At 43.1% G+C, this 26,457-nt stretch overlaps 1 protein-coding gene across 7 annotated transcripts in view; it reads right to left on the reverse strand.

Moving 5' to 3' along the window:
• CTNND1 (catenin delta 1) overlaps positions 1–26,457 on the reverse strand; it is a 49,384-nt gene that overhangs the window by 3,091 nt on the left and 19,836 nt on the right. For 2 of the 7 annotated variants that reach the window (XM_037039929.1, XM_037039930.1), the window contains 19 exons: positions 24,221–24,334; positions 22,738–23,027; positions 20,676–20,747; positions 19,392–19,544; positions 17,896–18,431; positions 14,100–14,563; positions 12,815–12,998; positions 11,668–11,785; positions 10,782–10,935; positions 10,302–10,319; positions 9,807–9,875; positions 8,837–8,964; positions 8,589–8,739; positions 7,429–7,621; positions 6,964–7,078; positions 6,324–6,411; positions 1,598–1,660; positions 606–709; positions 118–204 (listed from right to left, as the gene is read on the reverse strand). In XM_037039929.1, the coding sequence (XP_036895824.1) occupies positions 118–204; positions 606–709; positions 1,598–1,660; positions 6,324–6,411; positions 6,964–7,078; positions 7,429–7,621; positions 8,589–8,739; positions 8,837–8,964; positions 9,807–9,875; positions 10,302–10,319; positions 10,782–10,935; positions 11,668–11,785; positions 12,815–12,998; positions 14,100–14,563; positions 17,896–18,431; positions 19,392–19,544; positions 20,676–20,747; positions 22,738–22,932 (2,892 nt within the window). In that variant the 5' untranslated portion in view covers positions 22,933–23,027; positions 24,221–24,334. The remainder of the gene's footprint in view (positions 1–117; positions 205–605; positions 710–1,597; positions 1,661–6,323; positions 6,412–6,963; positions 7,079–7,428; positions 7,622–8,588; positions 8,740–8,836; positions 8,965–9,806; positions 9,876–10,301; positions 10,320–10,781; positions 10,936–11,667; positions 11,786–12,814; positions 12,999–14,099; positions 14,564–17,895; positions 18,432–19,391; positions 19,545–20,675; positions 20,748–22,737; positions 23,028–24,220; positions 24,335–26,457) is intronic. The other 5 variants (XM_037039934.1, XM_037039933.1, XM_037039931.1 and 2 more) reach the window with 4 other exon arrangements.

Consider the following 26,457-nt stretch of genomic DNA (forward strand, 5'->3'; position numbering starts at 1 on the left):
GACCAGAGTCTCTAGCCTGATCAGATCAGCATGATTGGCAAACTGCTGTCCCACAGGGGGCTCCTTGGTCAGTGATGATCAAGGAGGTGGGCCAGAGGGGGCGGCCAGAGAACATACCATGGGGGGGTAAGACACTTGGTCCCCCTCCTCATGCAAAACCAACACATCCAACTCTTCCTGCAGAGATTCCTGTCCCTCGTCCTGCTGTGAACACATGCAATTTGTTAGTATGAGAGTAAGGAAACAGGAACCTTGTGAGCGTGGGCAGCTCTAGAGAAAATGTCCAAATCTGCATACTCAGCCAAAACAAAGTAGTAGTATGGGCAAGATTTTCAAGAAAACACAGGCAGGGACGGGAGGAGAGTACTATGTTAGATCAGTTAGGGTTAGTCATGTCAGCAACACGTTTACAGTCTTCCTTCCCCCATCTCAACAACCATCGCAGCATAATGGCCCAAGAAATCCTACGAGGAGTCAAAACTATTTTCCCGAAAGCCCCTACCGGAAGAGAATGTTGCCTTTCACTAGGTACTTTTTTCCTATTTCACAAAACATGCAGGCTTCAAAGTTGGATCAGACATAGGACAAGAGTACACAGAATTTACCATCAAGGGTGTTCCCTTCATTGGCTCCATTTCGCCTAGATCCCCTGATCGATCCAGTGTTCTACTGTGATCCCCTCTCTCATTCATTGTGGAGTAGTTGTTATCTAAAGAAAAACACACACACATGATAGTCCCCTCCAGTATACTATATATTAAGCAGATGAAGTGTGAAGTAGGTAATTCTGTTTCAAAACAACTTCGCCAAATGCTCCAGAAACGCATTAAGTTCTGGTGGCCCCTGACTTAAAAAAGAGAACTTGAATCCAATTGGGAAGGCAATATGTATGAAATATGCAGAGAATGACATACAGAGTGAAGCAAAAGTAGGTTTACAGTTGTTCGAATGGAATACAAAAATTATGAAATAATAACATAAGAATAAACTGTTTCATGTACTCAAAACTGTAAATGTATTTTTGCCTTGCCCTGTATGTTAATAAAGCTAAATGGAAGAGGTCTGTCTATAAAAGATATTAGCATTAAAACAAAAGAGAGCAAAGTGTGCTCTAAGAGTTGGAAAGGACATAACAAAAAGGACTTCAGTTAAGCCTTTGAGGATAAGAATTTAGAAAAGCAAATGGCAATGACATTCCAGAAGAGGCATTACATTACATGAACAAAATCAAAAAAGTCTAGAAAGAAGAAATAGAATAGCAAGTTAGACCTGGTGGGCTGAAACAGAGTAAATGGAGAGGAGCCTATTGTCGGCCTATGAGAGGCTGTGAGTAGCAGGTTATAGACACAAACTTGGTTCTGTAGTAGTGGGGCAGGCACATGAAGACTTAAAAAAAAAACCATTTGAGCAAGCGGGAATGTGGAAGCGGGTGCATCAAGTTTTACTACATTTCCTCATGTCTTCCCAAGTGGAAATGTCCAGTCAATGCTCTTCCAGAAAGGCAAATGGTGAGGGTGCTGGAAAACACTGCAGAGCTCGGTAGTGTTTTCTCGTCACCCCAATGAGACAGCATCCTTAGGCAGAATTATTCACCTACCTAATGACCTTGAGTTTGATCCCATATTGCTCATCTGAATTTCCTCCCGATCGGGTTTCTTATCTATATGAAGACAAAAAGTTATCCAAGTAAAAAACCAAACTCTACAAAATGCATATTCATCATAAAAATTGCTCTCTAGTCTGTTCTCCCTCCCTCACCCCAAGTTTTTAGAGCATCCAGCACACGCCAGGCACTAGACAAAGCCCTCATGGGACTTAAAAGAGAGCCCTTCCCAACAGACTCCTAACATCAGAAATCATTCACTCTGAGCCAGCAATTTTCAAATTATTTGGTTTCAGGACCCCTTTACAGTCTTAAAAATTATGAGGATCCAAAGAACTCGCATTGGTGTGCATTATATGTATCACTAATTACTGTACTGAGAATTTAAAAATATTTCACTTAAAAATAACAATAAACTTATTTCATGTTAAAAAAAATAACATTTTTTTAAAAGGGTTGTTTTACATTTTTGCACATCTCTTTAAAGTTTGGCTTAATGGGAGTAGAATTCTCATATTTGCTTCTGCATTCAATCTGTTGTGATGTTATTTTGGTTGAAGTACCTGAAGAAAATCCAGCCTCATACAGACAAGAAGATAAGAAAGGGAAAGTAAGGTAGTCTTTTCAGATAATTGTAGATATTCATTTTTTTCCTATTTTATTTATTTATTTTTAAAGAGGACAAGGGAGGGAGAAAGAGAGGAAAAGAAACATCAATTGCTTGCCTCTAGCATGCCCCTAACTGGGGCCTGCTAGAAACCCAGGCATGTGCCCCGACCAGGAATCAAACTGGCAACCCTTTGGTTCACAGGCTGGTGCTCAACCCACTGAGCCACACAGGCCAGAGCTAGATATTCTTTAATAGTATACTAATAATCAACAAGTCGAGTTTCTTTAAAGTTAGCAGTAATGTGGAGTCTGATTCCAAACTAATCATCTCTTCATACTCTGTTAAATCCATTGTCCTGTCTTGCACTTGAATGGCTTAACTATCCATTCATGACTTTGAAACATTTAATGGTCACCTGGAAAACACTGGTTCAGTTATGCAGATCTTCTAAATGTCAATATAAAAAAATCATATTCACTAATATCATCACCATTGATTTCATTAAAAGTCTTTCAGGTATTAAGATGTTACCAGGCTCAGTGTGGCAGACCCAAGTTTTCCAAAATTGTAACTGTCACTCGAAAATTCAGACAAGTACTGACAGTTCCTTTTCCTCAAAGTGACAAGTTCATTGCATTCATTTTTGAGAAAATGTCTGCCAAATACCTATGTATGAATAACCAGAGTGTCTGTCAGTCACTTTTAAAATGATATTTTGTTGATTATGCTATTACAGTTATCTTCATTTTCCCTCCTTTGCCCCCCTCCACCTAGCAAGCCCCAACCCCTCGGGCAATCCCTCCACCATTGTTTGTGTCCATAGGTTATACATATACGTTCTTTGGCTTCTCCTTTTCTTATTCTGTGCTTTACATCCCCCTGGCTATTCTGTATCTACCTATTTGTACTTCTTAATCCCCTGAACTCTTCACCCCTTCCTCCATGACCCCTATTCCATCTGGCAACCATCAATTTTCTTAAATAAGTCCTTTTGAAAAAAAGATTTTATTTATTTATCTTTAGAGGGGAAGGGAAGGAGAGAGGGAAAAAGATATCAATGTATGGTTGCCTCTCATGCATCCCCTGTTGGGAACTGGCCTGCAACCCAGGCACATGCCCTGACTGGGAATCGAACCGCGATCCTTTGGTTCGCAGGCCTGCACTCAATCCACTGAGCTACACCAGCCAGGGCTTAAATAAGTCCTTTTAACATTTCATAAAATAATTAGTTTGGTGATGATGAATTCCTTTAGTTTCTTCTTGCCTGGGAAGCTCTTTACCTGCCCTTCAAAATTCTAAGTGATAGAAGCTTTGCTGGGTACAGCAATCTAGACTGTAGGTCCGTGCTTTTCAAGGCTTTGAATATTTCTTACCAATCCCTCCTAGCCTGCAAAGTTTCTTTTGAGAAATTGGCTGACAGTCTTATGAGAACTCCCCTGTAGTTAAATAACTTATTTTTCTCTTACTGTTTTTAAGAGATTATCTTTAACCTTTGACATTTTAATTATGATGTGTCTTAGTTTTTCTTTGGGCCATGTTTCTTTGTCTTCTTGTTTTGGCAGACTACCTGTATGTGTCTCTATGTATTAGGTAGAGCTGCTATGACTCTGTGTCTTGGAAGTGTGGCCTAATGTAGTTAGTAGGTGTCCTGTAGGGTCCAGTGGCACAGCCTACCCTAACACCCAAGTTGGGTACTCAAGGTTCGCCCTTTGTGTGGGCTCACTCTCCTCTTGCGGTTGAGCCTTGGTTCCTGTCAATAAATCAATGGGAGGGATTTATCCAGGCAAGTCAGCTGCAAGAACTGGCTGTGACCACTGACTACCACCCTCAGCCCTCTATGGAATATCAGCTGTGCAGGGGCAAGGTGGTAGTACTCTGATGTAGTCTGTAGCTGCCCACCAGGTATGTAGGCTCTGGAGTTTCCTGGGTGGTGCAGGGAAAGGTCAGCCTCCATCTGTGCTTTGCCCTGAGGGCACCCTGCCTAAGCTATAACGCAATCTCAGAAGGCTGCTGCTTGTGCTGGGCTTGGAGATTCCCAAGCAAAGCCAAGTTGTGAATCTATTGTGCTTGCTACTGTTGCTGGGCCTGGGGCTCACCAAGGCCAGCTGTTGCTTGTTTGAGAGAATTTAGAAAGTTGTGAAACATAAGCCAAGACCAGTCACTCATATGGAAAAACAGCTTGGATGGAATTTGGGCAGGGTGGAACTTTAGGGCATCTCCAGGTCTGGGAAAACAGTGTTAGCCAAATTGAGGGAGTCTGAGATACAGCACCAGCTTGCCCGCTCTGTGGGGGGAGGGTTCATAAAAGGGACAATGGCCTCTGTGGCCTTGATGCAAGACACCTCTGATCCCCCCTGTATGCCACTGGTGCCTTTGAAGCTGCTACCCTGGTGCTGAAACTAGGGAGCGAATCTGAGGAAGTAGGTTCTTTAAGAACTGCTTGGGGCTCCAGAAGTTCCTTTCATCAACTCAATCCCTGCTGGTTTTTGCAGCCAGAAGTTGTGGGGACTTATCTTCCTGGCACTGGAACCCTGGGCTAGGGGCCCTTGTGTGGGGCTGGGACTCCTTGTTCCCGAGATACCCCTCCTGAATTTTTATCCACCATATGTGACCAGCCCATTCCACATCTGTGCTCCTGCTACCAGTCTGGATGGATGTGTTTTCTTTAATTGCATAGTATCAGACTTCCTTTCAACTCAATTTCTGACAGTTCTGAGTGATAGTTGTTCTATATCTTAGTTGTAATTCTGATGTGGTTGGGGGAGGAGGCAAGCCATGTCTGCCCATGCCGCCATCTTGACCAGATGACTGTCAGTCTTTTTTTAAGTGAAAATGGTGTTCCACAAACAGAGTGGCTAAGCCAATTAGTAACACAAGTGCTTTTCCTCAAGACAACCATTGTCACGCGTAGTATATAACAGAGTGCTTTATGAGTACTTCCTGTTTCATCAGCACAGGATATTGAAAAGATGTGTGCTCAAAGGTAGAAACAATAAAATTAGCAATTTTCACAGCTCCATCAATTACATCCTGGAGTAAAATGCTTTTTTTTTTTTTAAACTCTCAGACATGGCAGTGAAGACTACAATGACTAGGCTGGTTTGGTGCCATCGCCCTGGGTTTTATGCTCAGCCCCCAACACTAACAACACTGCAGTTTTTANATGCCGCCATCTTGACCAGATGACTGTCAGTCTTTTTTTAAGTGAAAATGGTGTTCCACAAAAAGAGTGGCTAAGCCAATTAGTAACACAAGTGCTTTTCCTCAAGACAACCATTGTCACGCGTAGTACACAACAGAGTGCTTTATGAGTACTTCCTGTTTCATCAGCACAGGATATTAAAAAGATATGTGCTCAAAGGTAGAAACAATAAAATTAGCAATTTTCACAGCTCCATCAATTACATCCTGGAGTAAAATGCTTTTTTTTTAACTCTCAGACATGGCAGTGAAGACTACAATGACTAGGCTGGTTTGGTGCCATCGCCCTGGGTTTTATGCTCAGCCCCCAACACTAACAACACTGCAGTTTTTACACCATCCACACACGTGTCAACAGACTTGGGGATCCCCAGACATCTGAAGAACTCTGATGGAGGCAAAAGCCAAGAGTCATTAAGAATATAAGGGTTATGCCTTGGCCAGGTGGCTCAGTTGCTTGGAGGGCTGTCCCATGCACCAAAAGGTTGCAGGTTCAATCCCCAGTCAGGGTACATTCCTAGGATGTGGGGATATATATATATTTTTTTCATATTTTTATATTTACATACATATTTTATATATATATATATAAAGTCATATTGCAAACCTTATATTTATACAAGGTTATATATCAATTACGCCTCAAATAGAGCAAACAGAGACTAGGGTTCACTTTCCAGTCATTTTCAGTCCATTGGCAAAGACAGGAAGTCACTCCTGGGCTACCTGCCTATTTTGTGTTATTTTATGCACAGGCCTACCAGCTTCTGCATTACAATCCTGAAGTACAGTATTACTAACCTCTGCCAAAGAGTAGCTTACTTGAAAATAATTATATATCCTACTTCCTAGATGGCAAGCCCTTAGTGGGTGGAACAAAAGCTGGGAGCGTGCTTCCAGATACTGTACCTGACTTCTGGTTCCGGTCAATGAGAGGAAGAGTGCTATCATCATACGAGTGACTGCTCTGGCTTCGAGAAGCACTGTTTAGATTCACCTGGAAGCAAACATAAAATGCAACAATGTCAAAGTCCTGAATTTACTCACCTCTTACTTCCTAATGGGCAAAGACCTTTGGGTCCCCATTCCCAAATATAACTCTTAGAAAAAGCAACTCATAAGAGTTAAGTAAATACCTATACAGTGAAACAGACTAGGATATTAGGGCTTTTATTTGTGTTCCTGAACAGAAGATTACCAAGGTACCAATCGCTTGTACTATCAGAAGGAACCCTGGTCTCAGAAAATAGCAAAGTCCCTCAAAACGGCTGTTGCCAATTTGGGGACAAGTCAAAATGCCTCCGTACTTCAGTGCCACCAGTATGTCCAGTACACTGTGACACAGAGAAGACCGGAGCTGTTTGGGCAGCAAATGAGCTGTCAACACCATTCACTTTGAGGGAGGAATAAACCAAATGATTTCCTTACTACCAGAGACTTGGGTCAGAAGTAGAGTTAGACGTGAAATAGAAGAAACCAGACACAGAAGCATTACCTGAAACCAAGAAAAAATAAAAAATAAATGTCTCAGTCTCAAGAGCTTCCCTACCTGAAAGTCTGACTTCTTCCATCCTTCTTTTTCCAATGGCTTCCGCAGTTCCTTATACCCCCAGATCGTCTGCAAGACAAGTGCTGCTGCTCGAACTTCTTTCTCTGAGCGGTTCCTTTTGAGGAAAGCAACACCACATGGAATTTGGATGTAGGACCAGGGGAGAAGCTGAGAACCTATTCTTCTCTAACATAATTTAACATGAACATAAATGCTAAAGTGGATAAGATCACATATTCACCAAGTCCTGTATTCTGTCCCAAACAGTAATGCACGAAATATTTGATGGAAAAGTTTATCATCAATTTATGAATCAACATTAAGACAGAAAACAGAGTGATGCCTCTTCATGCTGTACAAGTAACTAATGGAAAATAACCTTAGAAGCAAAAAAAGGAAACACTCCTTTCTAGCAACTCCCCTCTATCAAATTCTTCCCATTGTAATTTTAAGTGTTAAACTCACCCTGATTTGTTGATCAACACCAGCTTCTCAATACCCTGTGTCTCCCGAAGCTTTTTGGCAGCCTCCAAGTTGTCAGCAATAACCTCATTGATGGTATTCAAAATAGAGACCACAGTGTCCTCAGAGAAATTCTGGGAAGAGCTCTGTTGCCCGCCCGGCAGATTCTTTACCAAGTTAGGAATAGCGTGTTTACCTATAGCAGTAAGACAAAGGAATGTGTGCTGGGAGAACAAACTGGGCCAAGTTATGAAGAACCTAACACTGTTTTATTGCACTGATCATGTAAAGTACAGGTACTAACCCTAACGAATCCACTTCGTTTTCTAATATCATACTAAAAGAGAGGACTTACAAATAGCCATGAATGTACTGGCCTTATTATTTCTTCACTTATTCTTTCCTTTTTCAGTCCCATTGAAGTAATGTAAATAATTATATGAAAAACGCTACCCAGGCCCTGGGTGGTGTGGCTCAGTGGGTTGAGCACCAGCCTCTGAACCGAAAGGCCAGTAGTTTGATTCCTGGTCAGGGCACATGCCTGGGTTGCTAGTTTGGTCCCCAGGTGGGTAGGTAGGAGAGGCGACTGATCAATGTTTCACTCCCTCTCTTAATCCCTCCCTCCAAAAGTAAATAAATAAAATCTTTAAAATAATAATAATAATAATAGTTGTTATAATTCTATTTTTAAAGAGTCATCACTTCATGTTTTTCCAAGAACAATTAAACTACAGCTGACCCTGAACATGGGTTTAAACTGCAGATTCACTTACAGGTTTTTTTTCATTAAATAGTGTAAATGTATTTTCTCTTCCTTATGAGTTCCTTTTCTCTAGCTTTCTTTATTGTGAGGATATAGTATGTGATACATATACAAAATATGTTAATCAACTGCTTATGTTATTGCTAAGGCTTCTAGTCAAAAACAGGCTATCTGTAGTTAAGTTTTTAGGGACTCAAAAGATACACGTGGCTTTGTATGGAAGTGCGCACCCCAAGATGTTCAAGGTCAACTGTATAATCCTCTCCAACTCTCGCATTCACAAACTGTGGAGGGCTAGGATCCTTCCTCTCAATCATTTCGGTAAATAAATAATTTTGCACCTGCTAGATTAAAGCACTGTACTCGATGCTGAGGTAACGGCTAACATCCCACTCCTTACCAATTAACTCTTTGTTACGAGCATCCACAGCCAGGTTTCTCAGTGCTCCAGACGCAGCTTTCACTACCCTCTCATGTTCATTGGTCAGGAGGTCAGCAATGGCAGAAAGAGCCTTCTCTTGACGCAGAGCGCAGCGGATGTAGCGACCATACTAGAAGGAGCACATGGAGGTGGAACAGATTACAAATGGCAGCAAACTACATAACTAAGTTCTCCCACTTCCAAATCTGTTTTCTAAAAGTACTCACTGTCCAGCGCCCAGCACACAAGTTCTGGATAGCCCCAGCTGAGGCTTCTAGGATGGCGGGAGTCTTGCTCTCCTTGAGGAGTGAGATGTATATCCGAACCACCTCTGGCTGAAATAAAAGCTCATAGCCTGGGCAGGAAAGGACAAGAAAGCAGAGGACACTAATCAGTACCTATGAACCAGGCTGTAGCTGGCAGTCCATCCTTTACTCTGGATTAATGAGTTTATGCTCCTATACTGTCAGGCTCCCCCACTCTCCCACCTACCCAACATCAAACTCAGAGGCTTGATTCCATGCCTCCTTAAGGATAATTAGTCCACGGCAAGAGCAGAGCATGCATCAACTCATCATATGCAACGTCCTTCTTCTTCTCCCTTGCCTTTTCTCTCCCACAGTTTACTTTGGCATTGATTGGCAGTCAGGGCATGAGTACTCAAGGGATTCATCTGCTCATTGATAGCACTCAGGGTTAAAGATTCCTCATCTCAAACAAATTATTTTTAACTTAACTAAGCCATTCTGCCCACGTTTACTGTGACTAAGGAAAAGGGCCTACCGTAGATTTAACGACATCTAAAATTTTTATGTCCATAGAGGGCTGGGAATTTTGGACTCACTATATAGATACATATAAAGATCCAAACTATGATAAAGAGGATTCTTATAACAGGTAAAGTTTAAGTCTCAAAAACCACTGTGACTACTTATGGTACCCAAGGTTCTAGTCTAGACTACCATCAGAACCCTATCCTATCCTCAAGTGATGTGAATAGTGGCCAGAACAAGCAGTGCTTTGAAAGCTACTGCTATAATAGTAGAGCTTCTCAATACTTTCACCATCACTACAAATCCATAAATCAAAGGAGAGAGAACAATGAACAAGCTGCATAGTCTACTGTCAGGCTATCAAATATTTATCTGTAGACTGTTTACAAGACCTTCGGAGACTGAAGAGAGAAAGATAACTTACCTCGAGCAGGACTAGTTCTTTTAGGGAAATCCACTGTGTCATTTGCTGGATCTTCTGTGGGTTTTTTCCCTTTGGAAATTAAAAAGAGGGGGGGAAGAGGTAGAAAGTTTAAGAAAGGAAAGAATTCATCTAGTGCATTGTTTGTTCTCTGAATCAGAGATTCATCAAGTGGAGGAAAAAAATATCTGGGCCCCCCAGCTTGTCCCAGCAGGAGAAAGTGCAGAAACAAGGACAGAAAACAGGCAGCAACGCAGTCAAATAAAGATGACCACAGTTGTTGCTATTGTCCTGAGTTCTATAACTGGGACTGCTGCCCAGAAGTAGCATGCCCTGGGCCATTAGCTCAGAAGAGCAAAACTTGCTTCAATGGTCTTCCTCAACTGAATTCTCCTACATGCATCCACAGGGAAGGGTTAGGCAAGGAAAACAGTAAGGAAGCTAAAACCAAAACATGCAAATTAGAAGTAGATAAGCGCCTTAAAAGACTCCACTCACCTCTGGAGAACCACTCATCTTCCAGTGCGTCACCCAAGGTGGAAAGCAGAGGAGAGGAATGAAGGAGGAAAATGCAGGAAAGGGGTATCGACAGGATCATGAGTGAACAAGCAGGAAAGCAGAGTAGAAGAGAAAAACACAGGAAACACAAAGGAGGAATGGGGGAGAAGGCCCCAGATTAGTTGAGTTCTTGTCCTTCACTGCCCCAGTCAATGATACCAAAACCACCACCATCACCATCATCGCTACCACCGCCACCACCACCACCAGCATCGCCACCACCATCACCACCATCACCACCACCACTACCACCACCTTGGATGAAGCACACAACACAGGGGAAGCGGCAGTAGAGCAAAAAGACAGACTTGACTGGGCAGACTCCTATACTGCTTGTCAAGTATTTTGCACCGGAAGTGAAGTGGTCCTTCCTTTCCAGGTCCTACATTAAAGAGCAAGGAACAAGGAACTAAGGCTCACCTTTGCCCTTCTTTGCCCCAAAGCAACTGGCAGCATGTGGTCCAGTATTGTTGGCAACATTAGGAGGTGCCTCTTGGTAACGCTCTGCTTGTGGGATCTCCCGATGTACTTGGTATGACAAGTTCCGAAGAAGGCAAACACAGTTCTCCACAAGCTTGGGAACATAAGAGAACAGGCTTGATGTGAGAAGAGAATGTCTACAGTGATTTCCCAGAAACTACAGGTTTCCATAATTCAGATATTACAATACTGATCCAAAAAGCACAGTCCAATCCATCATCTCTCACAGTGCCTCTAAGTGCCCCAAGCTTCTCAAAATCCTTGTAGCCCAGGCTAATAGAAGGGGTTTTTTGCCACATTTGTTAGATAATACAAAACTTAGGTCTTGCCCTGGCCAATGTGGCTCAGTTGGTTGGAACATCGCCCTACAAACCAAACATCACAGTTATCCCCGTCAGAGCACGTGCCTAGGTTGCGAGTTCAGCCCTCAGTCAGGGGCACATACAAGAGGCAACGGGTCAGTGTTTCACTCTGACATGGATGTTTCATTCTCCCTCTCTCCCTTTCTCCCTAAAATCAATAAGCATGTCCTCGGGTCAGAATTAAAAAAAAAAAAACTTAGGGTCTTTTCCCTCAAGTTTTCTACTTTTTCTTACTTAGAAAAATAAACATGTACAACCTTGGAAGAACAGTTAAAGAGCTTTAAAACACAGAGGTGAAGGAAATTCTAAAGAAAACAGTTTTCTTCTAAGGTGAATATCCACCACTTAAGGGAGTAGGGGCTGGTGTAGGTATCTAATGTTACTTCAAAGCTTGGGAGAACAGCTCTGTACTACAGATACACTCATGGTTGTTGTAAACAGAGTTCACTCAGTCACTAACTTACCTTGCTGTCTGAATCCTTCTGCCCAATCTCCGCCTGAACAATGAAAATGAGGGCATCCACTAAACCATCACATTCCCGAAGCTTCCGGCGAGCCTCACTCCTCTCTGAGCTGACGTTCCTACGGAGAAAGGGAGGGGCGTCAAGATGATTTGAACCCAGAAATCCTCCCCCTTGAGGTCCCTTAACCTCTATAAGCCTCCTTAACTACCTTTTTTTATTCACAATACCCATAATAAGCAAAGTACTGCAACTGAAAATTGAGTAAGACAGTCCCTGACTTCAGGACATTTATAACCAAGCCAGGGGCAGGGGATGGGGAAGATGTGAATGAAGTATAAACACCACGATACGATCGCGGTTCGATTCCCAGTCAGGGCACATGCCTGGGTTGCAGGCCAGTTCCCTGCAGGCCAACTCCCAGCAGGGGACGCACGAAAGGCAACCATACATTGATGTTTCTCTCCCTCTCTCCTTCCCTTCCCCTCGAAAGAGAAATAAATAAAATATTTAAAAAAAAAAAAAAACCACGATAATTCAAGATGAAATAGGTACTTCTTATATAGAAGTACCAATAAGGAATGGGGCAGAGCACACAGATGTATATCCCAAAGAGAGAAAGAACATATTTTAACAATTACAGGATATAAGAAAAAATGAAAAAAACCTTCCTGAAATAAAGGCACTTGAGCTTAGACTCGAAAGATGAGTAAGGAAAGAAGAGCATTACAGACAGGAAAAACAGACCTCTCACCCCACCCCTACCCTTCTATAACTCTGTATTCTTTTTTGTGCATTGATCGCAGCCTGACTGAAATACAGATAATGGAAAGCAGGGACACGCACCCAGGACTAGACAAGTGCTTTACAGGTGGTAGGTACTGACAAATGTTTACCAAATTAAACGAACAAAATCAAAGAGGCACAGAGCGAAGAGGACATGTGGGGAACAGCAAGTGAACCGACAGCATGGGCGTATGTGTAACACAAGAAGTAGCGACTAAAGCAGAAAGACAGGTTGGAGTCATAGCCTGCAAGATAGATAGAATGGAGGCTGAATCACAGGCTAAAGAATTTAAACTTTCTTTTTAACGAAATTTAAATTTAAATTCAAAATTTAATCTTCATACTCTCAAAGCCCTTATGTTACCTAAGGCAGCCAGCTGTGTTGGTGAGCACTGACTCCCACTCAATATGGCGTGGCTTACAATCTTCATTAGGTTCCCGCTCCCAGCCAGAATGTGGAATAATCACTTCATCTGTCAAGGCATGCAGTGCATGGTCCACAATCTCCATTTTGATTGAGTCATGGGATGAGAGATTCCACAGGGTTCCTGGCAGAGAAAACTCGTCAGACAGCTCTTCCAGAACCCAAGACATGTTTGAAGGAAGCCAAAGAGAGTCTCCTATTCCATCATTTCTCAGTGTTCCGCAATGACTAAGTACCTTGTAATGAATGATATTCAAGCTTTTGTTTGTGACCCACGATAACAACTATATTTTACATTACGGCTCCATACAAACGTGCATATCCTGAAACAGTTACATCAAATAATGCTGATTATAAGCAATGCTCTCTGAGTTATGTACACCAGAGTTTCTCAACCTCTGTATCTCCGAATTTGGGGGCCTGGTAACTCTTTGCTGTAGAGCACTGCCCTGTCCATTGTTAGATAGTCAACACTATCTCCGGCCACTACTCATTAGCACTCCTCACCCCCACCCCACTACCAATTATGACAACCGAAAACATCCTCTAGGGCACAAAAGTGCCCCCAACTGAAAACCGATCATTGATGCAATTTCCTTGTTCTTTCCTTAGTTTCTCTTGGAATGCTGACTGTAATCCACAAAACTGTGTTCAAAACACATAAATGGCTCACAACCCACAACCTGAAAAAAAAAATCACTCTTCTGAAGAAAGGACCACAAGCTCAAATGTCTACACATGCCAAGATGAGACAGGACAAGCAGGTATTTAAAAGACATTGTGAGAACATGGATAAATGGCGGTGACACTCAGCTTCAGTATCTGTGTGACAGTTTTCTCTAAGGCAGTGGTTGGTCAAAACAACAGAATGTGTTGGGGATTATTGCAAACTGGAGAACACATACCTCAATCAACTCAGACCGACTACTGTCAAGTAGCAAAAGAGATCCATTGATACTATAGACCTCACACATTTTTAATAGAAGTCCAGAATCTGGGATTTGTAAGAAATATTTAGAATTTTAAAGAGAGCAACATATTCTTTAAAATGTTGACAACCCTGCATGATCCAAACAAACCTGCAAAGTAGATTTGACCCTAAGGCCACCAGTTCACAATCTTTAATCAAAAGTAAAAGGACTAGAAAGCCTTCTGACTCTCAACATCTCCAGAGGTAACAGTGACCGTAACCTCGCAGTTTCTCTTACACCTAGTAATGACTTACCAGTAATGACTTCCGTGAGGTCCACATCACGAGCCTTTCGGAGCAATCGCACAAGGGCAGGAACGCCATCACAGTTTTTTATGGCAATCTTGTTATCCTGGTCCCGCCCAAAGGAGATATTCTTGAGAGCTCCACAGGCTCCAAGGTGCACTTCCTTTTTGGGGTGGTCTAACAACCCCACCAGTACTGGGATGCCCTTGAGCTTCCGGACATCAGTCTTCACCTTGTCATTGCGGTAGCACAAATGTTGCAGGTACGCAGCCGCATTGGACTTGACGGCATCCAAGCGGAATCCGAGCATGGCTATCACCTCTGGCAGCTCTGGCTGTCTCCAATTGGGGGGTGGGGCCCCTCCCTTGCGCAGGCTATCCAAGCTTGCTAAACTTCCCCGTTCGTGCTGGGCCAAAGGAGCCCAATAGTACTGGTCTGATGGCACCTCCTCACCAATCATGTCTTCATAGCTCCTGCAGTATTGAGAGAACCAAGAGGAAAAAGAAACATATCGAGTTGTGTTTCTTGGAGAGCTCCCATTACCCACTTAACCCCAGTCCTGTTATACTAGATCTTATCTCTGCTTTGCATAAATGATATACTGATCAATTTTTCTTAATGAGATAGAGTAATAATTTTAAAGTCATGTGCAACTAGATTGAAACTACCTTTCTGTTCTGAAAAGTTTACTAGCTTGGAGGAGAATAACAAACATTCAGAAATGTTAATCACCAAAAAAGAACCAAATCCTGCTTAGCAGTCATTGACACCTGACAGCTATTCACTTCCCTGCACAGAGATTGAAATAAACCTTTAGGCAGCAGAGTTAACCTAAGCAACGGACTCAGTGCCACAGAGAAGTCAGCAAACAATGTCTGTGAATGGTTCTTATAAGCCCTTATTAGCTAAACAGGAAACAGCTGGTGGGATAAGACCCTTAAAGACACTTCATATTTAAGCCTCTCCTTACCCTGTTTTGAAATAATAAAAGAGGAGTTGATAGAGTAAAAACAGTATAGGACTTCCCGCAGCATCTGAGGACCTTTCTACAGTACCAGTGAGGTATAAATCTGAACACGAATTTTCAGCTCATCCCAAGGTCATCTTTGCTATTCAACAAATGTTTTGGAGATAGATGTCTAGCCCATCTAACACCTCCAAATCTGTCAAAACAAAGACTACTGATCACTAGCCCATTTTAGACACCCAGTCACTAAGAAAAGGAACACACAGACAAAGCAATTGAGGGTAAGGAGACTATTATTCCTATTTCAGTACTACCAACAACCACTAGAGGGTGAGTCTGTCACGCTATTATTTATTCATAACCACCAGATAGGAAGAGACCCATTATCTGTGAGCTCATCTCACTGGGCCTCCCACAGGAGGCAGGAGAATCTGTTGTATGGAATTCTCCACATAAGCCTGTTGTTTGTTCCACAGAACCACTCCCACTGTCACCAAACCCTCAAGGTCAGCCTAACCTGAGAGCCGGCCTGCCTCCTATCTGTCTATATCAGCCACCCAACAGTGATTTAGATGAACAAAGCATTTAGTAAAAATCACTAGTTTTTAATATCAATGCAACAAAATGAACAGGTTATATGGCTACATTTAGAAAATAGGCTACTAAATAGTATGTAAATAAGATTCCATTTTAGTTGGGGAAAAATAAAGTCAGAGTCTGTCTACATGCATAGGAAAAAGAGTTCAAAGTCTTAACTATAGCCCTGGCTGGTGTGGCTCAGTGGAACCAAAGGGTCACTGGTTCGGTTCCCAGGTGGGGCATATGCCTAGGTTTCGGGCTGGGTCCCCAGTGGGAGGCATGTGAGAAGAAATCACACATTGATGTTTCTCTCCCTCTCTTTCTCCTTCCCTCCCCCTCTCTCTAAAAATACATAAAATCTTTTTTTAAAAAGTATTAACTATAGTTCTTCATCAGTGGATGGTGGGCTTTGCTGGGTTCTCATTTTGGAGTGAGCATGTTTAACTTTTATCATTTTAATACAAATAATTACAATAACCAAGATTTTGGTCAATCAAGGAGTATTTCCTTCTTTACAAGCAAAGGATGGCAACATTCTTTCCTTTGGTTTGCAAGTAACAAAGCTGTGCCCAGAAAGATTAAATGACTCACTTGAGGCTACAAAGCCTGTGGCAAAGGCACAACTAGAACTAAGTCCTTCTGGTTCAGTGCTTTTTCCACTAATCATTATGCTTTACTGTTTCCATCTGACCTTGTATTACTCTCCTAGGCCCCGAACAGGAAGCTGCAAATGTTCTTTCTAGTCAAGCAGGTTTCCAAGTCCAGTGCCACCCTGGAACAAACCCAACAACCAGGCCCAAACTCTATGTCAAGTGCCCCAGCCAGGGACAGCAAAGAATGACCTGGTCACCCACACCCACCAATCACTCTACTAATGAGAAAGTCAGAAAAAGACTTGTCAGTAAGCAGAAGGAGCCAACACCCTGGGCAGACTCCTCAGGTGATAGCTGTTATCTACCAATGCTCCAAGTTGTACCAGCTGAGGCTAGGTGCCTCACCCCCACCCCACCCTCACTCTACCCCCACCCCCAAGAATAAAAGGTGAGTCACATGGGACTTGGATTAGCTGTCCAAAAGTTACCTGAAAGGCAAGTGACTCAGGCTTAGATAATGGGGCCTATACCCTGGGGCCCAACCCAGTTCACTGTGAACCAAAGAAAGCTACCTAATATGAGGAAAGTGAGCACCAATGCATTTTCTTTTGAAGGTCATGACCTCACACAGAAATTCAGCAACAGCTGCTAGGCTATCCTTACCATTAAGGCATCCATGAATATGCCTTCTTGTTTCTCCTTAACTGGAAAACACTGGCTCTGATTTACTCTAAAGCAGTACTGACAGCCCACGGGCCAAACCTGTTTTTGCACAGCTCCAAATGTATAAACAGTTTTTATTTTTAAAAGGTCGTAAAAAGGACAACACAATAACAATATACAACAAATACTATATATGACCTGCAAAGGCTAAAGAGTTCTAGCTGGTCCTTCACAGAAAAAGTCTGCCAATCCCCATTCTCAAACATTCTTCAAGGCAAAGCATCTATCCACCAGTCCCAAACCAATCACTCCCTTTTCACATCACCAAAGAATCCCAGGGATAAGCAGGAAAGTCAGAATAGACACCTGCTTCCTGACCTCTCTCAGTGTCATTAATGTACCACCCTCTAAGGATGCTACCCTGGTTTCACTTTATAAGCAAATATAAGAATCTAAGTGTAAAGTGTCAGGCCTTTTGTTAGATCAAGGTTTGTTTTTAACCTGAGATTCTATATCTGTCTATTCTGACCCTGAAAGCCTGAAACTCTTAACTCTATTCCTAACACAAACCCAGAAGCTGAAGAAACTCACAGAACTAATGAGTATTCCCTAGTCCCCGACACCAGGCTTCTTTGTGGTGCTCTCCATCACTGAAAGGGGGTCAGAGGTCAAGCAGAAATAAGAAAATCTCAATAAGAAGCAAAGGCCAATCCAGAACACAGACCAATAACCACGACAAGTCGTTTTCTATAATTAAAATATATGACTTTTACAATTAAAAAAGACAAAAAAGTAAGTTGATACTTATTAAAATCATAAAAGGGAAAACAGGGTGGTCTTCCACACACACACACACACACACACACACACACACACACACACGCGTAAGGGAGAGAAAGCCGTAAGTCTCTTTGATCCTAAAAAGCACTTGGAAGGAAAGGAAAGAGCTACCCCTTTACAGTATCTTGGAAAGACCTCTCTCCTTCCCCTTTTTCTTGCCTACCTGAGGCGTCGGCGAGGATCAGAGGGTGTCCCGGTCCGACGGGCAGTGCCATAATCAGACATCATGCCGTAATCCAGGTCATCGTAGCCCATGCTACGTTGGTCATCCTCTAGACCATAAGGCTCTGGATGAAAGCGATGCAGATCCACGCTGCTCCCACCTACCCGAACCTGGGGCTGTGGCCCGTAGACATCCTGTCTACTAGGTGCCCGATAACCTTCCATGCTGGGCCTATACCGTTCATCAATGCGGGTCACCCGGGACAGACTGCCATAGTTGTCACTGCTACCTGGATAACCATCTTCATAGTGGCGGCTATATCCATCAGGAGGGTAGTGGAAGTTCCTGGGAAGGGTGGCAGTGCCTGCTTGTCCCACATAGGGACCAGGTCCCCCATTGCCATTCTTACGGAAGTCACGACCCAGAGTCTGGATGTAGTTGTTAGAAACTGATGAGGCATCCACAGGCAGTCCGTCTGGTCCAATAGGGACTGGTTGTACGGTCCGTGTTGTCACAGTCTTCACTACTTTCTTGACCTCAGAGTAAGGAAAGAGAAAAGACAAATTAATGAAGTGAACAATATAAGCTTAAATTCTAGACCACTCTAAGAAAAGAAACAAATCCCTTCCTGGCTGGTATGGCTCAGTGGATTGAGGACCTACCTACCAATCGAAAGGTTGCTGGTTCAATTCCCAACCAGAGTACATGCCTGGGTTATGGGCCAGGTCCCCGGTTGGGAACACATGAGAGGCAACCAATTAATGTTTCTCCCCACCCTTTCTCCCCTTTCCCGTCTCCTTGAAAATAAATAAAATCTTAAAAAAAAAAATTTTTTAATGGGGATTCCCTGGACTCACTCAGATCTCCTAAAACACACTCTCCAGAGACAGAGCTTTAGAATCTGTGTTTTGTGGGTTTTTTAAAAAGATTTTATTCATTTATTTTTAGAGAGATGGGAAGGGAGGGAGAGAAAGACAGGGAGAGAAACATCAACCAGTTGCTTCTCGTATGCCCCCAACTGGGGACCCGGCCCGCAACCTAGGAACGTGCCCTGACGGGGAACCGAAACAGCAACCTTTCAGTTCACAGGCCAGCACTTGGTCCACCGAGCCACACCAGCCAGGGCATAAATAAAATCTTAAAAGAAAAGAAACAAACCCCTACCTCCATCTCACCTTACTTAGAAATGCCTTACGACCTACTATCTATCTTTTCTCCAACTTACAGGGAATTCCCAGGCAGACAAGTCACCCTGGCAGTAAGTCTGTCTATAAGAAGAGCTACTGTAGACCTCGATATACCTTCTCTACTCTCCATTCCATTCCATCTTCCAACATGTCTACCTTGTCTATCTGAACAGAGATCACTTTCTTTACACTTTCATTTCTTATCACTGGCCCTTCACCCACCTTAATTAAGTGCTTAACCCTACCTGTAATACAGATCATAGGGAGACCTCCTCCCTCACCCTCGGCCTTATACAAATCTTAGCTTACTGTGGTCTCTGTCCGCCGAGTGGTCCCATCATCCGAGGTCTCCACAGAGACAACAGACATGGCTCCCTCAGGGTCTTCCTCCGTATAAGTCTCCACAATCTGCCCTGGCTCCTGCATCCTGGGGATGGTGCTATAGAGAAGGTGACTGTGATCCTAAATGGAAAACAGAAAAAAGAGTTACTATGAAGCCATGTATATTAACAATCTATTCCCACGAGGAGCACTGTCCCCCTGAAGACAGAGACTCCTCTTACACCTTCAATAGGGCCCACAATTTGAGAGGGGTAGCTGTCCCCATCTTTTGAACTGGTACAAAAAGGCAGAAATAATTTCCCAGTTCTAAGAACAGAGACAGCAGCTTTAATTTCCCATTTCTGGTTACATAAGTAAACATGAAGTATGTTAAGTGCAGCTACATGTACATCTGCATGATACTAAAACATTCACCCAAAACAGAACTTTTAAGATGAACCAGAAAATCCCAGTAGGATGCCCTGGCTGGTGTGGTTCAGTGCAATGAGCACTGGCCTCTGAACTGAAAGGTCACCAGTTTGATTCCCAATCAGGGCACATGCCTGAGTTGCAGGCCAGATTCCCGGTTGGGAGTATGTGGGAGGTACCGTTCAATGTTTCTCTTCCTCTCTTTCTCCCTCCCTTCATTTCTCTCTAAAAATAAATTTTAAAAAAATTTTCAAATCCCAATAAGAGTCATCTTTTGATTAGCTGTGTTACCCTTCAGGTCCTGCCTAAAGCTCAAGACAAGGATTTTCTACAAAGTAGACATACACCCATTCTTATAAAGGAGATACAGTAATTGAGGAATCAAAACTGGATCAACGGTCATTAAAATTCATTCCAAGTCCTGTCTGGCATGGCTCAGTTGCTTGGAGCAGCATCCTACAGACCAAAAGGTCGTGGGTTCGATTTCCAGTCGGGGCACATACCCAGGTTTCCAATACAAGAAAGCAACCTCTCGATGTTTCTTTCTCCCTCGTTCGCATTCTCTCTCTCTCTCTCTCCCCAACCCCCTCCCCTCCTCTCTTAACACCCCTCCTTCCCTCAGTCCCTTCCTCTGTCCCTCTCTCTCTGTTTCTCTCTAGAAGCAATGAAAAAATATCCTTGGGTGAGAATTAAGAAAAAAAATTTCATTCCAAAATAAAAGAAACTAACTAATGGGTGCTTACAATGTGCCAGGCACTTTACAAGACACCAATATGCTCTTATGGGCTGGGGAAATAAGATGATAGGAATGAAGCAACCTAGACCTTGAGCCAAAATAATTACCTGTGGTCCGTTGAGTTTCAGATCTGTAAATTTCTGTCGCTCAAGGTCAGCATCGCCTACAAACCGGCCGTTCTGAAACATAGCCCACAAGAAGACAATTCATTTTGTGGCCTTCATTTGCTCTATCAAACACAAATTATCTTTTTTCCAAACAGGAAAAGGGCTTTAAAGAAGATATTTGTGGCCTGGAGTCCTTCTGTCAGTACTCATAAAAGAACCACATCGCTCCTTAGTCTTAGCATTTTCTCAAAACTAGAATCAAACCTGGCACCAAGGTAACTAAGTTTCTGGAACATAAGAATGTAAGCTCCATGAGGGTAGACGATTTTTTCAGGAGGGGCGGGGAGACAGGTTGGTCCAATGATGTATCTATCCCCTTGTGCCTTAAACAGTGCCTGGCACATAATGGGCACTCAAAAACTACCTGCTGAGTAAACAGCAAAGACTCAGATAGTTTCATGGCACACAAGCTTTTTGGGAAGCCAGAAGAATATAAGGAAAATTGGGAAGGCTAGGCTGGGGAGTTTCCAAAAGCGTTCTCTATTGCTCCATACATCTTCATGCTCTACCACCACTGGAAACTCCCAGACCAGGCAGCTTTTTAAAGAAAGAGGCAAGAACTGTGAGTCTCTCTTTCCAAGTAGGAAGAAAACAGGTACCCCCAACTCCCCTCAAGCAAACAGATGTTTCAATATCTTTATCACCACTTATTAAAGCCAGGAAACACAAATGTCACCCTTAAGTTGTTCTGTCTTAAACAGCAGGAAATAATCTACTGACATTATGCTATATAAAAATACATTGAACCGTTCCTCTTCCAACAGAATACAGTGAGATCCACCTTGGAAGACTCCTCCCTCAGCCTACTCCCATTACATAGAGTATAAGGCTGCAGGGAGAGGAAGTTAAACATTATTTTCAGGAAGAAGGACGGGTGTGGTTTCATTGCTGAGCAGAAGTTAAGAATAAAGGGAGAGACCACATATTTACAAATCCTGGAATTCCCCACCACCTCCAAGCCTAAGCAGTCCTGCCCTCCCCTTTCAGCATAGACCTCTTATCCCTAATCCTGTCCTGGTTCTGATAAAAATCCTAGGACGCTTCCAACACAATGCCTCCAAATTCCCAAGCATCTGCCAGTCAGAATTCTGTCCTCTCACTGAACAGGTTCCTCACCATGAGGGACCTTCTCTGTCTTAAAAGTAATTAAATAATCAGTAAAAAGGGCTACTAAAGCATGAGCACTGTTCTTAGTTCCCACCAGAGATCTCTTCAGATGCCATCTATCAGGCAATGCCCATCACACCCACGTACAAATACACAAAACCTCAGACAGATTACATCATAGCAAAGTCAGACCAGAGAAACCATAGGAAACACAAGATACTTCTTATTTCTAACACCAACTGTCCCGAGTCACATCACAGAGTCAGCCAACCCGGAGACCACTGGCTCCTGTGGTTATTTGGGTTAAATAGCAGAATGATGCTCCCTCTCCAATTCTAACCAACAGAATTAACAACGACCCCTTCCTCCAAGACATGATTTGCACAGCCAACAAAAAGAGCACATAAGAACAATATGGAGCAGGAATATACAATTCATGGACACTGCCACACTTTCTGAGTATAGGCTGTTTGTGCCCTGAAGGAGACTGAACCGGAGATAGGAGTGCTGCAAGGCGCCCAACTTCCTCAACCACAAGCATTCACATTCAGGCAAGCATTTACTTTCCTGAATTTCTGATACCAAAGAGGGGAGGGGACATAGAAAACTGAAGTAACCTGGTCTACCATTACTAGAACTACACCCCAACCAAGAAACCTCACTCCGGCAACAGGAAGTCAGCTGGATACTCCTAGAGATAAGTCCACTGAACTCAGCACAGCAGCAACATTACCTATCTCTCAATCAGTATTTATTACCCTTGTAAAGGTCCATCATAAAGCATGGGCTCTGAACAGCCCATCACCATGAGGACAGTAGTTTACGAAGAAGAATCACAGCCTCTCTAGGACCAGGCCAAAGTCCTACCTGCAGGTCTGATGGAGGGAGGGGTTACCTGATGCCGGCGTGTGAGGGTGCCGTTGGCCATGAGTGGGTTGGCATCTTGTGGAGAGACCCGGACGCGTTCCAGCTGCGCCGAGACATGGCGCCGTTCCTCCTCCAGCGCCCGGGTCAGCTTCTCAAACTGGGCCTCTTGTTCCTTCACAGAGGCCAAGATGCTGGCGGTCGACTCCACCTCTGAGTCGTCCATGAAGGTAAAGGGCAGAGCCGCCGCAGGGCAGGGTAAAAAGGAAGGTGGACCACAGAAGGAGGAGGAAGGAGGGAGAAGGCCTCCCTCACTTCACACTACCGGGAGAAGGTAAGAGAGAGGAGAGAAAAGGTCACAGGTCAGAGGAGACAGATGAATTATTCATCCCAGAGCCAAAGATGCCCTCTTGTGGTTTTACTGCAGTGCAGAAAGCGAGCCACCACCAAGCCTGAAAGCCCATCACCAGTGTCTGCTCAAGCGGGAGCCTTTGCCCACTACCCTCTTTAATCCCCTCCAGAAACAACCACACTGAAAGGAAAACTACTAGATCTAAGTCTCTACACCATAGGTAGGAGAGGGAGAATTTGGCTAAGGGTTGTGGTCATGACATGAGGTTAAAGTTATAGTCCCTCTCCCCAGAAAATGTTGCTGACATTAACTTTATTAAAGTTGTACAAACTTGATAAAAGCTCTCCTGCAGGGGCAAGCCAGTTCTACAGATAAAGAGACAGCTACAGATCTTAACTTAAAATCTCTGCCAAATCTGAACATACTAAAAGAATATGCTAATTAAAATATCAGTAAGAAGTGGAAATAGTAAAATACTTCCCACCACTGAAGGCAGGAAACACAACTAAGGCCCTTTATTTAATATCTTTATGAGGGGGCGTTTCTATGTTTCAAAACTATACTACAGTATTGGGGGCAAGCGTGTGTATTGGCTAACAGGGACAAGAAAGCAACAGAGTTCCAAAACAACTACATGTAAAAAGGCACAATTTTCAGTGCCCTTCAGCTCTTTGTGTAGTAGAAAGAGGAACATTAGACTAAAACTATGAAACTGTCCCTCAGAGTATTTCATATTGTAACCTCTAGAAAAATCAATGCCTAGCACTCCCTACATCTGTTATCCTACAGAAGCTCTAAACAGACTATATTTTACCTCTTTACTTATTCTAACTCAGAGTAATACCAAAATATCTAGGTTTATATGTAATATTTATGCAAAAAAGGATAGTGAAATAGAAATGAAGAGTTCCCCATACCATATTACATGAGCTGCAAGTTGGCTAGTGAATGAATGGAGGGGCATTTATAGTCCTACTGTTGGACTTAATGGGATTTCGCTCTTGCATACTGGCTCCGGCAGACTTTACAGCCAGTCCAAAATACACCATGTTGAAAGGCAGGTTTTAAAATAAACCTTCACCCCCGCCCCCCTCCATTAACCCCTCAAGAAAAAATACACTTAAAATTTTTTTATTCTTAATAAACACATTTTCATACACACCTGTTAAGAGGAGTTCGTAACTGACTGTTTTAACACAGAGCCCAGTCTAGATTCAGAAAATCATGGGAGAAGCATCCCAGCCACCACAGCAAGGAGGAAGCAGGAAGGAGAAAGCTGCAGAAATATTTGGAGGAAAAATGGAAATGAGAAGAAAATAAATACACCCAATACATTAAAAATAGGAGCAAGGGCAGGTATTGGGAGAAAGACAATCTGGGGATGGAAGGGAGTAACTGAAAAGATGACCTGGAATTGCTTAATGTGACAAATGCCCTTTGGACTTTGTTTTCAGAAGCCTGGCCCTTGGGTGTAGTTGTCCTATCAGAGGTTCCTCTACTTGCACTTATATACAGAAACAGGAGCAGATTATAATAAAAATTCATTTACCAACCCCCCTTCCAAGCAACCAAATTAGAAAGAAAAAAAAAATGCTGTTGGAATGCCCTTCTCCCTCCTTCCCGCCCCCAAGGCAGAAACCTCAAAGCCCAGTCCCAGCATGCCCACAAAGATATTGAGAAACCAGTGCAATAGTGCAGTGGGGAAGACATGTGGAGACTAGCCTAGGCTTTGCTTCAGTTCCCTTTCCCACGCTCTCCAGAGCCCCACCAAGCACACTTGGACCTCTTTGCCTTTAGAGTACCGGCATACCTCGGAGATACTGCAGTTCAGTTCCAGATCACTGCTATAAAGCGAGCTGTAATCTTTTTGCTGGTGAAGGGTCTTACTTTCAATTTGTAAAAAAATACAACATCTGAGAAATGCAATAAGACGAGGTATGCCAGTATATACAGCATTCAGCAAGCAAGAGAGTACCCAGAGTAACTGATAAACAGGTGCCCAATAAACTCCTTAATTAACTCTCCATTACTAAGACTCCTTCCAGTGAATCCAGTCCCTAAATCCAAGAATGTGGCAACCCTTTTCTAAATTCCTCCTACTTCCAGACCTGGCTGGGTGGCTCAGTTGGTTGGAGCATCACCCTATACACCAAAAGGCTGCAGATTCAATCTCCAGTCGGGGTGCATAAGGGAGGCAACTGATCCATGTTTCTTGCTCTTTCTCTCTCTCTCTCTCTCTCTCTCTCTCTGACCCACTTCCTTCCTCTCTAAAATCAATAAACATATCCTCGGGTGAGGATTTAAAAAAAAGAAAAAGATCAATTCCTCCTACCTCCTGCCCTGCCATAATCATTTATCAACTTCTGTTCTTCCTTTCAGTCCAAAGCCCATTGTTACTTTCTCATATTCCTACCCTATATTCCAACAGGCCACTCAAATGTCATTAATAAGTACCCTTATTTTTTAAAAATGTGGCTGCCTTCTCATCTCTATTTCTTCATTTTAAGCACTTGCCCTGTCCGCTATGTACAATGACATATGAACCTTCCACACCAAGAGGACTCTAAGTTCACGAGAGATTCTTCCAGTTCTGGGTTTCAACAGGGCCTGAACTGCAGTTACCACTCTAGCAGCCTCCACCCTGTAATTTCCTTTGCCAATAAAAGCTCAAACTACCACTACTAATGAGGGATACAGTGACAACCCTCCCTGGTGCACAGAAATTGTCTGTCACCCTGACATAAACAGCCATTTTTTTGCCCTCATGACTTCAAAAAGGGAGTTAGGAAGGATAGAGGGAAACTACCCAGGGCTCTAAGTCAGGAAACAGTATCTTTGCCTGTCTTCATGGCTTTAAAAGCTAACCACCTGGCTCTAATTTGAAGATTGCACAGTTAACTAGAAAATCACATTCTTAGGCCCAAAAACATGGGGAGAGTTTTCAGCCTGGAAGAGGGTAGAAGAGGCTGTGTAGAAACAGAATAGGACTCAAAAATCGGGTCCCAGACCTCACTCGGCCACTTGCCAACAACAGCAGTAAGTCACTGCCATGTTCTCATCCGTAAGATGCCAATACCACCAGGCCAGTCTAACTCAAGAGGTGCCATAAGGATCAGGTGAGATGATGTATGTTATACAAATAGGAGGTATTAAGTTATTTCAAGAGCTAGTTTCTATCTTCCAACTACATTACTTAATGGTAATGCCTCAGCCCAAAACTATTTTGTGAACTAGTAGATGAAATTAACTGAATCAAGAGCATAACTGGGTTCTAAGGACTAGATAAGCTGGTTTCCCTACTTCAATTCTATTTACCAGGAGGTCCCACCTAGACCAGTGTTTCTGGAACACAGGGTGCTTCTCTAGAGCTTGGCAGTCATCCCATCATACTTCTGCCAT

The sequence above is a fragment of the Sturnira hondurensis genome, unplaced genomic scaffold (assembly GCF_014824575.4).
Source record: "Sturnira hondurensis isolate 20B ecotype Veracruz unplaced genomic scaffold, ASM1482457v3 Scaffold0002101, whole genome shotgun sequence".
In the NCBI taxonomy this organism is placed as follows: Eukaryota; Metazoa; Chordata; class Mammalia; order Chiroptera; family Phyllostomidae; genus Sturnira; species Sturnira hondurensis.